Below are 14,744 nucleotides of genomic sequence, written 5' to 3'. Positions count from 1 at the left end.
TTGTCATATTGTCGATGCAAATTAGTTAAGACTTAAGTCATAGTGTTCTAATCATCAATAGTCTATGAGTTAATACTTTATTCGTATCAATCTACATGATATTCTTTCCATTTTGAAATGTTTCAAAATGTTTGACACTATTCCATTTCTATCATGTTTTCATGACTTCCAAAACTGTCCAACTTTCAAACCTCAGTGTAATGCTTTTTCTAGCAAACTTACTTTTGACTATTATTGACTAATATAATATATAAGTCCAATAAAATATAAGATGAAACTGTAGAAGTAAGATTTTTTTTGGGATTTTACATAGTATATGGTTGATAATCACACGTAATGGTGAGATTGATATGGATGTCACACATTGGAGTGGGGTGAATGAAATAGAAGCCCGCATCCGGTATTTTGTATGATACGGATATACCACCCAGACTTGTAGCCTATTTGGCCAAACTTCTAAAATCAGCTTATTTTGAGAAGTATTTTTTTTCAAAAGTATTTTTGTACTTTTGGTAAGATGCAGTTTGTGTTTGACTAATTAATTTGAAAAGTACTTCTGAGTAGCGATTCGTGTTTGGCCAAACTTTAAAAAGTGCTTCTAAGTGTATTTTTCTCAAAAGTAATTTTTTTTCTTTTAAAAGCTACGTCAAACACTTCAACTTAAAAAAGAATTTTTTTTTAAAGAAAATAAAGCTTTTGGCCTTGGAGTGGCTTGACCAAACAGACTATTAAAGGCAAGTTCTACAGAGTGATTGTTGGACCAACTATGTTGTATGGGGCGGAATATTGGAAAAAGTCGATGGTCTATCCGAAACAACCTCTCAACATTTATAAGACAGGAATAAGGTATGCATACACACTATTCTCCGTAGACCCCAATTGTGAAATTATACTGGGAATGATGTTGTTATTGTTGTTGTTGTTGTATAGGTGCTCCTCTCTCTCTCTCTCTTTATATATATATATATATATATATATATATATATATATATATTATGCCAAATGTGTTAAAAGCCCTGTATAGCAACTCCCAAAAATAATAACCAATAATTTGTATATTTTTATTTATTAATGTATATAATATATAAAATTTTTATATATTTGACTAGCGAATATAATTATTTTTGATCGGTCAGCCAATTGTATAACTTACCCTTTCTTTTACCTAACTAATGTTTTTTGATAGTTAATATACTACGAATTGAAAAATATTTGGGCCGTTGGAGGGAAGGGCTCATGGATTTCAAACTTCAAGGCCCAAGTTCATTCTACCTGAACAAATGGACTCCAAATTACCCAAATTGCAATTTGAGTTTCTTCGGCTAATGTTGAGACCACTTCCCTGAGCTGTGAACTGTGTCTTCCGGCGGCGAAATTGAGTCGTAAGTTCCTTCTAGTTATTTATGCTTTTTTGCAAGCTCATGAATTCTTATTTGCTTATCCATTTGATAGTGGTTGTGTACTAATCATCAATGTTCTGAATTGTTGTCTAAAGTAGTAAAACGAAAACGACAGTAGAGCCATAAAAGATGAAATATGTATCATTATACTTTAGGGTTTCTGTAATTGGGAAGAAAAGGCATGATTTTTAAATCCTTTACCTAATTCGTATTGATTATTATGACAGTTATAACATCCAAACCTAAGCATTTGGAAGATTAATGATTTCTTTTTTTTAAATTGGGGAAGGGGATTACAAGGTGGGGAATTAAACCCTCACCAACAAGGTGAAAATTTAGGTATCCCACCAACTTCACTACTAAGATTCTCCGGAAAATTAATGAATTGATATATCTTCAAAAAATTCAATTCAGTGAATCCATAGGGATCCTTGGGTTAAGAGAGAAAGTAAGTTTGCTTCTGTTTTAGCCTGACTTGGCGCGGGGGCTTTAGATTTGAAAGCACAACTGACACCAATATGGAGGGGAATGCTTGGACCTGGGGTTGAAGTGGGTGATTAAGACCAAATTTTGGGGGTGGAAACAACTCTGCTGGGGTTGGGGGGGTGGGAGGTGGACTGGTATCGTATTTTTCTTCATTAATGAAATTGACTGGGATATGACCTTTGGTGTGTTTTGAGAATAAGAAAGGGAGGGGGAAGTAGAATAAGAAAAAGAAGAATTGAAAATCAGGCCTGCTAGAATGGGCTTATAAATCAAGTGGGGGCAATCAGTTGGCAAAACATAGGGCTGGGTTGGCTGATTGCTTTTATAATCTGTGAAAGCATCCAGTTGGGCGTGCTGCATAAGTGAATGCGTGAGCGGAATTGGCCAACGCTGTGGGATGCCAAGTGAGAGGAGTGACACCATCCTTTGCTTACTGGAAAGGGCCAATGCCTCCTGTGTGAGTTGAGGGGTCTTCTAATAGGAGCCCTGCTTTTGCTTTTCAAGAAGAAGGAAGCCAAAGGTGTCCCTGTGACTTTTGAAGGAGGAAGAAGAAGATGAAGAGTAATGAAAGAAGGGTTTGGTGTTATATTCCTATGTTGTCTATGAATGAAACCTCTAGTACATAAAACTTAGAAGAGCAACTCCGTGTTCGTAAAAGTTCAAGGGTTAAGTTACAATGGAAAAAATTGTCAAGGCTAGCTTTTTAAAATTTGGAAAAATTCAAGGGTCTCCGTTGCACCAAGAATTAGGATTCAAGACAGATTAAGCTTATCAGTGTTTAAACATTATAACAAACTTTGTAGTTTCTGCAGCTGTGAAGTTTTCCTCATCTTGTGTAGGATCATTTTAGTAAGTATTTTTGAATAAGTGGACCATTTTTAATTTCCCTTTGCCATAATTCAGGCCTAAACCACAGGATAGGACCCCTCTTTTTTCTGATTGGTGAAGGACTATGAGTATTCTCCTTTTGGGTGTTTTTTATCAGGTTGAGCATTGTCAACCCCACCAATTGGACTCATATGAGGCAGTATGAAGTGGTTTGAGCTGGCTGCTTGTCTCTGTTAAAACTTATCTTTACTTCCTAAAAAATAATAGAAAAGAAAAATGTACTTATTATTACTTTTGATGAAGTAGAAAAGATATATTCGGCACATTTGATTGGAAATCGGAAAGCATTTTGTCTGCTCTCTTTCTGATGAATCTCTTTGTTCACTTTATTATACCTTTTTCATCCCTTTATTTTTGTTCTACCAGAGTCAAGTTTGGTTTTATATGATTTTTGGTCTAGCTGATTATGCTTAATCCGGGAGTTCTGCACAGCTATAATATGCATATCCTGCTAATTCTTGTCAGGGCTGATGGATCGACAAGCTCCTGATTATGCAGCTGCTATGGCATTTGCTCAACAGCAGCACCAAGCAGCAAACACTCAACAGCAACAACAGTTTGGTTTTCATCCTCAACATCAACAATTTCCTCCTTCAATTCACGGTCCTCCATTTCTAGCCCCGCATTCTTCTCTTCAACAGTTCCCTTACCCTCGCCCTATGCAGCAACCACAACTCCATCCTCATACGCCCCCTCCGCATCTTCTTCACCTTCAGCAGCAACAGCAACCGCCTCCTGCTTTTCCACCACACATGCCTCCTCACCTTGCTCCATCACCTTTCTTCAATCCGTATGATACTCCCCCGCCTCCTGCTCCTCCACCATCTGATCCTGAACTCCTAAAGCGTATTGATAAATTAATTGAATATGCTGTCAAGAATGGTCCTGATTTTGAAGCCATGATTCGTGAAAAGCAGCAAGATAATCCTGCTTACAGTTTCCTCTTTGGCGGCGAAGGCCATTATTACTATCGCTATAAGCTATGGATGGCTACTCGGCCCCCTGGTGGGCCTTTCAATCCTTCTTTCCCATCCTCTTCTTTGCCTATGATGCATCCACCAAATCCTATGATGAGTCCATCACCCTTAACCCCTCCATATAATGCCTCCAATGCTTCCGCTGCAATGTCAGGTCCACCCCATTTGCATCGACCCCCTTTCCCACCATTTTATGATCAGCATCACTCTCAGCCATTTAGCCGAGCAGATCATGATCATTCATATGGGTCTTTCAGAGGTCTATCTAGGCCTCTTCCATCAGATGTTGAAATGGAGCTGAGTAATGTTCTAAATAGTCTTACTGGTACAAAAGAGTCAATTAAAGGTGCCAAGAGTTGGTTTATGCAGAGATCTCCATTTGTACCTGCTTTGGCTGAGGCACTCAGAGACAGGGTATATTCTGTAGATGATTCTGAGAGGCAACTGCATATAATCTATCTTGCCAATGACATCTTATTTGATAGGTAACATTTCATATCTAGGTGCTTAATGATTTACTGCGGAATCCTAGATATAATAACTCTGAATTCTCCTTCACTTTTTGTCTATGCTTTCCTTTTTCTTTTTAAACTTCTTCGAGTGCAACATTTTTTTTATTGCTTCATGTTATTGACTTTCTCATAGTAGCTAAGCTACATCAAGCTCGCCTCTACTAAATTGTAATAAGAAGGAAAACAGTTGAGTTACTCTTAATGAATAGCAACCACCCTTTACCTCTTATTTACAGATTCTTTTTGGCTAACTCTAGTGATTAATGCCTTGCTCTGTACCAACCTATAATTTTTTTGTCATATTTTGAACATTATTTAGCAAAAACCTAACAAAGATAGTGCAACAGAGTGGAGATGGTGCATGCTGGTGTTTAGGATGAAATGCTTGGTCTTTGCTTGTATTAATTTGTTATTGCTGGTTTCATATTGGTTCAAAGGTAATAGCATTGGCAGTTGGGGTTTGTTGGATGGTAGCAATCTTGCGGGTAGTTTGATGTCAACAGGAACTGATGAAGTCTGAAGGATAACATCCAGTTTGAAGGTGGAGGTAGTAGTTGTTAAAAAGGAGGCCAGGTGGTGGTTGTAGTGGTGTGTGCACGTAAGAAACCTATCAGAAAGTAGCTATATAGGCATCATTTTTATTCTGATCTGTTCAATGTTCATTGGTTTTGGAGCACATTCCCTTTTGCCAGTCTGAATTCCCTTTATGTATCCGCTTTCTAAAAAAACTAGTTCCTTTATGTATAGAAGATTGGCTGTCTTTCGTAGAAAACCAATTCGTTTTGTAGGTTTTCTGCTTTATACTGGCACTTTTTGCCCATACGTTATCAAAAAAACCTATTGGTTTTGATACACTTCATTCTCTCACTATCTTTTTGGGCAAACCACCTTATGCTTCATTTGTTTGTACTTAATGAGGGTCTGAACCTGGATCATTCAGATCTTAAGTCATTAAGTGCATTTGTTTTTTAAAGATTCTACCACTTATTGGGTCTGAAGAGATCTGATTCGGCCGGATCTGTGATGGAGTCTTAAAACAATTCAGACCTCTAACACGCGTTTGACAAATAACTTTCTTCAACAAACCAAGGCTGATTTTAAACGCATTTCTTCCACAACCTTCATCTGCTCTCCATTCTCTTTGTAGGGATAAACACAACATTGATTCTTATAGCTTTTGTCAGACCCCAAGATTTCAATTTCTTCCATCTGTTCTTCTCGTGAAGAGGGGTTTTATACGGTAGTTAACATATCCATTGAAGATAAAGAATACCATGGAAACTCCAAGCCTGACAATTTGGTTCTGACATCAAAAGATTACTAAATGGAAATCATGATAAATTGGATTCCTTGACCTTCGATGATTTTGGTTCTCTTCTTTTTAGTATTGTTCTCTTATTCCGCAACAAATTTAGATGCAATGTTTTCTTTTTTTGCTCTGAAATTCTGATGGGTTTGTGTGAACTCAACACATCAATGAGGGGAGATGGGGAAGAAAGAGGGAAGGGACAAGATTGAGATTTGAAAGAGTATCCAAATATACACTCATTTGATGGTGCTCTTTAATCAAATCTTACTTTTCTTTTTCATCTAATTAAATCTTTTTTCTTGAATATATGTGTTGTTTGTACTTTCTATACTTTCAATTTTATAAAATAGAAAATGCCCGTTTATGTTTTAAATATTTCATATTTTATCGAGTTAATGGTCTTCTTGTTATATTAATAAATTTTCTCGAATATTTTATTGACGTAATATTTAATAATATTTTTATATGTAATAATTTTAAAATAAAAATAAATATACAATTATACATATTCAGACGTTGAAAAAACAAACAGTCTTAATTGTTCAGTGTTCAAATCTAAATGTAATATCTTACTATTTAGATGTGCATTCAGATTCAAACATCTTAATCTTAATAAAAACAAATGAGGCCTTACCCTCCTTACCAAAGAAAACGAGATGACTATATTCTCATTTTATTTTCTGAATTATGCAGCTTGCAGCGACGAATCAATCCTCTTGAGCTTGACAATGAGGCACTTGCTTTTAAGCCTGTTTTGGGTCCCATGCTTGCAAGAATATACCACAACCCTCAAAACAAGGATGAAAATCAATCTCGGCTACAAAAAATTCTACAGTTTTGGGGTACGAAGGAGGTTTACGATCAGGATACTATCCGTGCACTTGAAAATGAGATGATAGGTGGGCAGCCTGCAAATTTTTCTGTTACTCCAAAGGAATTAATCATGACAGATCCTTCTGCTGGTGCAGGTAATTGTTTTGCTAGTCTAGCTGCAATCAGGGAATATCAGAAATTTCATAAACAACATCTGCATCGTTAGTTGCAAATGTGAACATATACCCTCGTGTATTTCTTACAATTTTTTTACTTTTTTCCTAGGATTAATGCACCAGGCAGCAAACCAGGGTACTTTACAGTGGAAGCCTGACCAGCAAAGTTTAGCAAATTTAGCTGATCAAGGCAAACAAGTTCCTCCTATACCATCTGTAGCACCACAGCAATTTCATCCTGGTGCAGTTCCGCCTACTGGATTTCCCGGGTCAATGCCTGTACCATCTTCTGTTCCACCAGCAAATCTACAACCTGCAGCTCATCTGACACCTGCATCAACTGCAAATGTAGGTGCAAAACTACCTCCATACCCCTTGTTCCCTCCTGGTCTTATTCCTGGTATGGTCAGGAAGATGCAGATTGGTAGTGGGGTGCCTTACTCTCCCATGAGCCCCTTGGATATCCCCACCATCGTACCACCATCCACTGTGTCAGAATCTGAAATTCTTGAAAGAGTGTCTAAATTTTTTAAAGAGATTGGAGAAGTTAATCCATCAGAAGGACCTATTAAACAATCTGATTCAGCCAATGATTATGATGACTATGAGAGAGAGCCTCCTGTTCGCAAGGGAGGGGCTTGTATTCCTCCCCCTCCTAACCTTCAAGTTGACCCTGAAACTGGGACTTATGCTGATGGAAGTGTGGTGCAGAAACCTGGATCGAATAGCTCAGGGCGATTAGGACTTGGAGCCACTGCTGATCCAAACGAGTGTAGTCAATATGATGACGTTTACACTTCTTACCGGAAAGAGAGAAGCACCAATTATCATTCATCAATGAGTGTAAGAACTGCTGCGAGGTAATTGAGTCGATAATGTTGACTATTCCTGGAAGGAGTATAAAGCTTTCATGGCAAAAATTTTGCCCTTCAAGCTACAGTTGAGTGGACAAAAGTTGTGCTTGTCTATTTAAGTTGTAAATTATGATGAATATTGATCCGACATTGCAAACATGTAACGAAATGAGCTAGCTCTATCCCTATCTTTCTTTACTGAACAGCTAGTTAGCTGTGTTATTTGATCTTTCATATGTTTTTCTTCTATTTCGTCCTATTTTTTCTGGGAATGACGATGCTACCGATATTCTTGGCGGAGATGTTTTACAGGGATATTATGTTTGTCATACCTGTGCTATTATTTGTTCCATGGTTGGCTAATTTCATGTGAAAATGTGATGGCGAGTAGTATGGGATAGGTTGTAGAGGACACAAAATGACAAAGTAGGTGGGCTGTGGTAATCAGTCCAGGATGTTAGGCGTTTAATTTTATAAGAGTTCACTCTGTCAAGTCAAAGAAATTTAAAGTTAATGTGACTAATTTTTGTTCTAAAAATTAATTAAATTGGCTCAAACAACCAAATGCAATAATTAGTCTAGCCTTAAAATCTTTCTCATAATCTAAAAGCTCTCACGTAAATTATGTATATTATCAGACGAGTTCTGTTGAAATTAAAAAGAAAAGGTGGAGAAGAGAGAAAAAGGAACAAGAAATGAGAAACTGGTATGAATATTCATCTCTCGCTGAATATATAACAGTGAACTTCTCAAATTTACCACCATCGGCTAATAAAGCTCTACTATGGTTCACAATAATCAGTCACATGTTTTATCTTATATAAGGGTAAAGTACCTTAATAGAACAGAAATTGTATACAAGCGTGAACAGCATCAGAGTAATAGCTAGGGACTTTTTATACAGTGAGCAGTTTGCTAAAATCAGCACAAACTTTCTACAGGGATTTCCACTAATTCAAACACAGCTTAACAAAAAAGGAGTGGTAACAAAAACTGGCAGAAGAAAACAATTGAAATGGCATCCGAAGCATAATCAACAAGATGTTAACCTCTGGACATTTCAAAATGCATCCCACACTCTTGGTTCCTTTGTAAGTTTGAACTGTAGGTAAGCAGATAACTTAGGCCATAGTGGAACCAATTTAGCAAGTTCCTAAATTTAGACAGCCCCTTCTCCTTGACTATTTTCAGATCTTTCCAATATAACCTCAATTACAAGTTCTTGACCCTCAATTCTTGAGACAAGCTCACAGGTGACGTATTGAAACAATCTCATCGTCTTGATCTTCTGACACTTTGGCCTTCTCCTCTGACTTCTCCTAGCCGTGATTTTGGAGCACTCCCCTGAATAATACTAGACCTTTCAGGAATTGTAGCACAAGGATCTCTAGAAGGCCAAGGTTGCTCCCACTGTCGGATTGGACTGGAGCCAGAACTAGCTAATAGATGATCCTTAAGGCCCTTCACTGCTTTAAGTCGATGTGCTTCATCCAAATAACTATATCTTTGTCCTAGTTTCTCGAGTTCATTAAGTCTTTCCATGTCTAATCTATCTCCTGAGGTTGGAAGATTTGCAGCTTGATTTACATACTCAACAACTCCACCAGAAATGCTCCTTTGAATGGGAGTGCTTCTTCTCGGCTGTCCAGAGTTGGAGTTTCTTGCTCTTCTTTCATCGACTGAAATTCGTTTTGACTCGCGAACGATATCAGATGGATAAGCCCAATTGTAGCTCTTATTGGAATTGTCCATGTTTAGTTCAATTGAATGAAGATCACTTTCTGCTGAGTCTTCCCCACAGTCTGCAACATTCTCTACTTCTCCTCCATCATCTTCTTTTTCTTCATTCTGATGTAATAGAGCTTTACTCAAGGATGCTGTCACCTCTTCATTATTTCTGAAATTTAGAGAACTATTTCCCCTACCTTTGGCCTTTTTCTTTCCCAGGAATCCTTCAAGTTGCTTCTTTAGCTTGTTAATAGCAGAATGTTTCTCCTCAAAGTGATTCTTGGCCTCTGAGAGTTTTGTGTGAGCCCTTTCCTCGCGCAATCTGTCAGCTAACTGGAGCATCTCTCTTTCCTGTTCAATCTCTTCTTGAACTTTTGCAGATTCCTTCTTCATCTCTTCTACTTCAGCTCTGTCTTCACCGATGTCTCTAGCTAATTCGTCGCATACCTGTTCCATTACCTCTCTGGCTCTCTTCTCGCTTTCAAGCTCTTTCACTGCCTTCATGAATGATGCTTTTGTATCCAACAACTCTTTGCCGAGTTTTTTGTTCAAGCTCTCAAATCTCCGCCTTAGCTTTCTCTCAACCTCAAGTTCATTTGCAATGGATTCAATTGCAGCCTCAACGACCTGTTGCTCTTTGTTTTTCCAAGCCGCTTTCTCTTCAGCGAAGCATTTAAGGAGATAATTAATCTCATTTTGATCTGAGCGCTGTTCTTGAATAAGCTGATTCACCTGCAGGCGGGCCCTTTCAAGCTCAGCATGTAATGCAGAGACAAGAGATGTGCTAGATGAAGGTTGATCAGCATGTGCCCAAATTCGATTGATTATTTTTAGAAGCTCTTTGGATGTTGTCAAAGCGTTACTAACATCCTTCAGACGGCTGCCAAAACCAGCCACTGATCCCCGTGGAGTCTGGGCACGAGACCTGGTCTCGAGCTGCATTACAGATTGATATAAATTATCACTCTTTTTTAGCAACCTAAGTATTCATAGCCAGTCAATGCATTTCAAATCAACCCTTATAGGACCTAACCATTGATTTCCATGTTTACTTGCACAAACACGAAGAGACAGTGTGTGACAATACGCTAAAGTCAATATTAACAAAAATTGCATGCAAATGAAGTTAAAGGACATAAAGAACAATAAAACATCAATAAAATTCATCGACAGGAAGGAATTGCTTGCCACCTCCATTAAACTGGCGCTGCTTAAAGAATCTAACATTCCAACATTATGGTCCGTAGTCCTTTGTTGTCTACGGGAAGTTGTTGATGCCCTCTTCTGATAGCTTCCTGTTCCAGATCGATCCATCCTCTGCACAATCAATGTAAGGAAGTATGGATTACCAAGAATGAACTTACATAACTACGATCGCCCCACTTGTCACTATGCATCAAAAAATGAGTGCGGTATACCCCTATCAAGCGGAAAAGAGAAGGCATATCATCATCTCTGAAACTGCTTGTCAAGGCCAAGACCTTTTTTTTACTCAGTAAATAGGGAGTAGCTTGTCAAGGCCAAGTCTTCTTTAGTCAGTAATAATAAGACAAATATTAACACAACCACAAAACCTCCAAAGATGATGTCAACTGTCAAGCAGCAACTCTTACATTATCAACAAAGCAAGTCCATTCTATAAATTCATTTTTATTTCTATTTCTATCTCTGGGATTTAACAGAATGGTCAGCCAGAGAATGAGAATGTCACTTTCACCATATGTAACTTACAATCAATCATATATTAATATTTGGGAATTACTTATAAATAAATACTAAGTACTACAAATATTTGAGAATTTGACTTAATACACACATCAAAAAACGTCATTTTCTCTAGATTTCCAACAACCACAAGAAACTAATCAAATTCAATTCACCAAAATATAGTTCCTACATCACAGACACAATACTCTGCAAACTTTCAATCTAAAATTACGTTTCAAAATATACCATGAAAGACAACAACAACAACTAATCTCACAAGTGGGGTCTGCGATGTAATGTGTAAGTACTCCTACCTGGTAAGATAGAGCGGTGGTTCCCGGTAGACCCTTAGCAAAATATAACATAAAAGGGCACAGAATAAAAGAGACAGCTCACCTCAGAAACCGGGCTATGAGATGGATCACACAAATGGGGAGGCAAATCGCCCAAAACAGAGTCCGAGCCCGAATGAAGGCCCCGCAATTTCTCCTTCTTCAACATCATCATCTTCTTTTTTCCCAAGTCATCAGTCATTCTAGGGGAAGGCATTTCATTCATCTCCCACAATGTGGCAGCCAATTTTCTAGCTGAAACAGGCTGTGATATCCCACCAAGTGACTGTTTTGGTGACTCAACAACATTTCTTAATGGAGTAGCCCTCCAGCTTGGCACTGGTGTACTGGATCTGGACCCTCTAAGCCCGGGCCCGAGCCCGTTTCTACCTTTTCCAACTAAAATAGCCCGCTTAAATCTGTAGTTATACACTTTTGATGATGCAGATGAAGATGAAGAACAACCCCTTTTACGGATCTTGGGTACTAGACCCTCTACCATAGCTTGATTCTGCCTTGGCATTATCACTTTTTCTTCCCAAGATTACTCCTTTTTGCAAAATCTGTACGATCTGAAGTGACTACATACAAATATTGCTACTTTTTGGAATATTCGAACTGGGTTTTCAAGATCTTGATTATAAAACTTCTGGGTATTAAAAAAGATTGAATTTTTTTTTTACTTGGGTATTGAGCAAGATTGAATTATTGAACTTGGGTATTCAAAAAGAATGAATTTTTTCACTTGGGTATTGAAAAAGATTGGATTTTATCACTTAGATGTGAGAATGACATTCAAAATGGAAAAGGGTAAAGAAGGGACAAAGTGGTGGTGGAGACAAAAATGTGTTTGCTGTTCTTTTGATTTGAAATGATGCATATAGAGAGGAGCAATTAGCAAAGTTATGACAGCTTGACTTTTGATTCAAATTTTTATATTTTTTCTACTAGTAACTAGTAATCAGTAACTAGTACATGCTAGGCATAAGTGTACCCATAGGAAGATTGGTTGGTGCAGGGTGAGGAGAGGGGGGTGGGGGTGGGGAGAGGAAAAGTAGAGTTCACTGTGCATGTGAGGCTAAGAACGTGCAAAGGAATTATTGGTGTTTCACTACTATCAATATTCTGATACAGTAGCTTTTGCTGCTGTGACTAAAAGAAAGAATGTTTTTTTTCTTTCTGTTTATTTTTGGTTTTGTTTTAGGTTTTGGATCTGCGATGATCGGAACTGTAGCACTGTGATGTTTCTCTCCTTTTCTCTTTTGTTTTGCCTTTGTCTGCTTACCTGTATTCCTTTCAATGGCTGCTCTGCTGTGTTGTGCTTTGAATTTGATTATCAGTTGGTTTTTCTTGTCATTTTATGTGTGTCCATTTTTTATATTTTCATTTACTTCATTATTGGTTGCACTTATGTACTTCAAAATTCTTCGTTTGGTGGAATTATTACTTCTTGGCAGCTATCTCATTTCTAACTTTGTTCAAATCTTCGTCTGTTTCTTCATTTTTGCTATTGAAAAATTCCTCCTTGTCTTATGATTCTTTTCGGGGTATGATTTGGTATTTTCTAGTGTCATTTATTTATTTTTTAATCCAAATTTGGAGATGGGCAAGTAAAAATGAAATGTGGTCAATGGGGTGCCCGACATATATTGAATGAAATTACAACACGTTGCTTTTTCAAAAAGGTACAAGCTTGACCAGCAACAGTCTAACAAGGGTGTAGAAAAGTGAAAAAAACATAAGTGGGGTAACGACGATAAAACAACAACAACAACTCAGTATAATAGATCATCGGCTCCTTCCCTCCAAGAATTTTCCACCTTGTTCTTGGAATGACTCGAATTCACAATTTCTTGATTGAAAGTGGAGGGTGTTCACCAGAGCAACTCATTCTTGTCAAGAATGAATTTAAGATTTAAGTCATTCTGGTTTTTGTTCTTAGATGTATTGATTCGGTGTATATAAGAATTTCTTGATAGTATTTATATTTATCAAGCCTTTCTCAATCCCTATATTATTCATCAAATACCAAGGAAAAGAAATGAGAAAAAGATCGGAGAAAATCTTTTAAAAGATATGCTAATACTTCTTTATTCAACGCTAATACTTCTTTATTCAACTTTTATTTTTCCTTTTTTCTCATTTTTAAACAAATTTTGTGAGTAGCATTAAACAATACTAATTGATATGAGTTTTTCAAGTTTGATTGGAGATCGTATGACACCATCAAGATATATATTAAACTTTTCATTGAAGATCTCCATATAGTAAACAATAGGAATACTTATAAGTTGAAAGAGTTTAAATTCTATGTATGATGCCATCCACAAAATAAAATATATATATATATATATATATATATATATATACTATTCGATTATTTATAAGGTAATTAAAAATATTTTGCAATGTGAGTACATATAACTTTTGAGAAAAAGATTATACATATCTTAAATGCATAAAATAAAACATCGAAAATAGGGGAAGGAATCGAGATGTAGTAAAAGATGATTAAGCGGTCCTTTATGTTGGGTAGATTTAAAATAACTCCTTAAGTATAATATCTTAAGCATATTTGATCAAATTTTTGTTTTCGTGAAATATTTAACAAATTGTAACTGTTAGATTTATCGAAAACTGCAAAAATAAAAAAATTTAATGGGAACTCACTTTTAGAGGTGCAGCTTCTGCAATTTTTTATATTTTTGGTCTATTTTTGGTGTCGCAGCTTTGGAGGTGCAAGTTCTGTTTATTTTGGTCTATTTCTAATGTCTGGTGTAATTTTTGGGATTCAAGCGTTTCTAGTTAAATATTTCTTTTTCAAAATTTATAAAATCTTTTACAAGGACTTAAAGTGATCAATTTTAGTAAACTTAAAATACCGAAACAATTCAAAAATAAACTTAAGAAACTATTTTAAACTTAACCACAAACATAAATTACCATTTTTGTCTTTTTTTCGAGAAGTCGTCTGAGGGGTTCAAGTTTTAAGCTAGCGGTAGTGTCTTTTACCACATCATTCCATACACGGCTCATAGAGAGCTTAACCGTACCCGACCACACAAGGACTCGATTGTACCCGGTCACACAAGGGTTTGATTGTGGATCGGCTGATCAAGTCCGCGTACTTTATTATAGTCGGGACTACTTATTTATCAGAGCGATTGGCCGAGATTGTTCGCTTTCACGGTGTGCCAGTTTAGACTAGATTTGGTTGAAACTTAAGAAAAAAGTTTTTGAAGTTGTATTGAAAAATAATTTTTGGAAGTTAAAATTGTGTTTGAATATACATTTAATTTGAATTTTTTTTGAAATTTTGTGAGTGGATGAAAAAAACTTCACTCAAAAATTGCCCTAAACTAGTTTTTGGAACTTTTAAAAAAAAAATCAATTTTTTCTTAAAAAACTGATAATATTCTATGATTTTGTTTTTTGAAAAAACCGTAGCCAAAATGGGAGCTTTCACCAAGTCAATCTGAACGTCAGAATTCTCCCAAAAACAGCGAAGAAGATGGTATTTTGGCCTTGCCCACCAACACTGAAGCAGCTCAAATTCACACTC

The 14,744-nt window shown here is 36.7% G+C and overlaps 2 protein-coding genes across 2 annotated transcripts; one reads left to right on the top strand and one right to left on the bottom strand.

The window, feature by feature from the left end:
* Positions 1 to 1,230: 1,230 nt before the first annotated feature.
* On the top strand, positions 1,231 to 7,712 carry LOC104110521 (uncharacterized). Its single transcript, XM_009620044.4, has 4 exons — positions 1,231 to 1,382; positions 3,240 to 4,236; positions 6,266 to 6,540; positions 6,671 to 7,712. The coding sequence occupies exons 2-4, from the start codon at positions 3,245 to 3,247 to the stop codon at positions 7,423 to 7,425; spliced, it is 2,022 nt and encodes a 673-aa protein (XP_009618339.1). The 5' UTR covers positions 1,231 to 1,382; positions 3,240 to 3,244; the 3' UTR covers positions 7,426 to 7,712.
* A 488-nt stretch (positions 7,713 to 8,200) lies between these two features.
* Positions 8,201 to 12,625, bottom strand: LOC104110512 (uncharacterized protein At5g41620). Its single transcript, XM_070195017.1, has 4 exons — positions 11,897 to 12,625; positions 11,247 to 11,831; positions 10,335 to 10,460; positions 8,201 to 10,079 (listed from the first exon to the last, which is right to left on the bottom strand). Exons 2-4 carry the CDS (start codon positions 11,703 to 11,705, stop codon positions 8,688 to 8,690), a joined length of 1,977 nt encoding a protein of 658 aa, XP_070051118.1. The 5' UTR covers positions 11,706 to 11,831; positions 11,897 to 12,625; the 3' UTR covers positions 8,201 to 8,687.
* Between the last annotated feature and the right edge of the window lie 2,119 nt (positions 12,626 to 14,744).

This window comes from Nicotiana tomentosiformis, chromosome 2, assembly GCF_000390325.3.
Source record: "Nicotiana tomentosiformis chromosome 2, ASM39032v3, whole genome shotgun sequence".
NCBI classification, from domain to species: Eukaryota; Viridiplantae; Streptophyta; class Magnoliopsida; order Solanales; family Solanaceae; genus Nicotiana; species Nicotiana tomentosiformis.
Note: the sequence above shows the minus strand (reverse complement) of the source record. Positions and strands in the feature narration are given on the sequence as shown.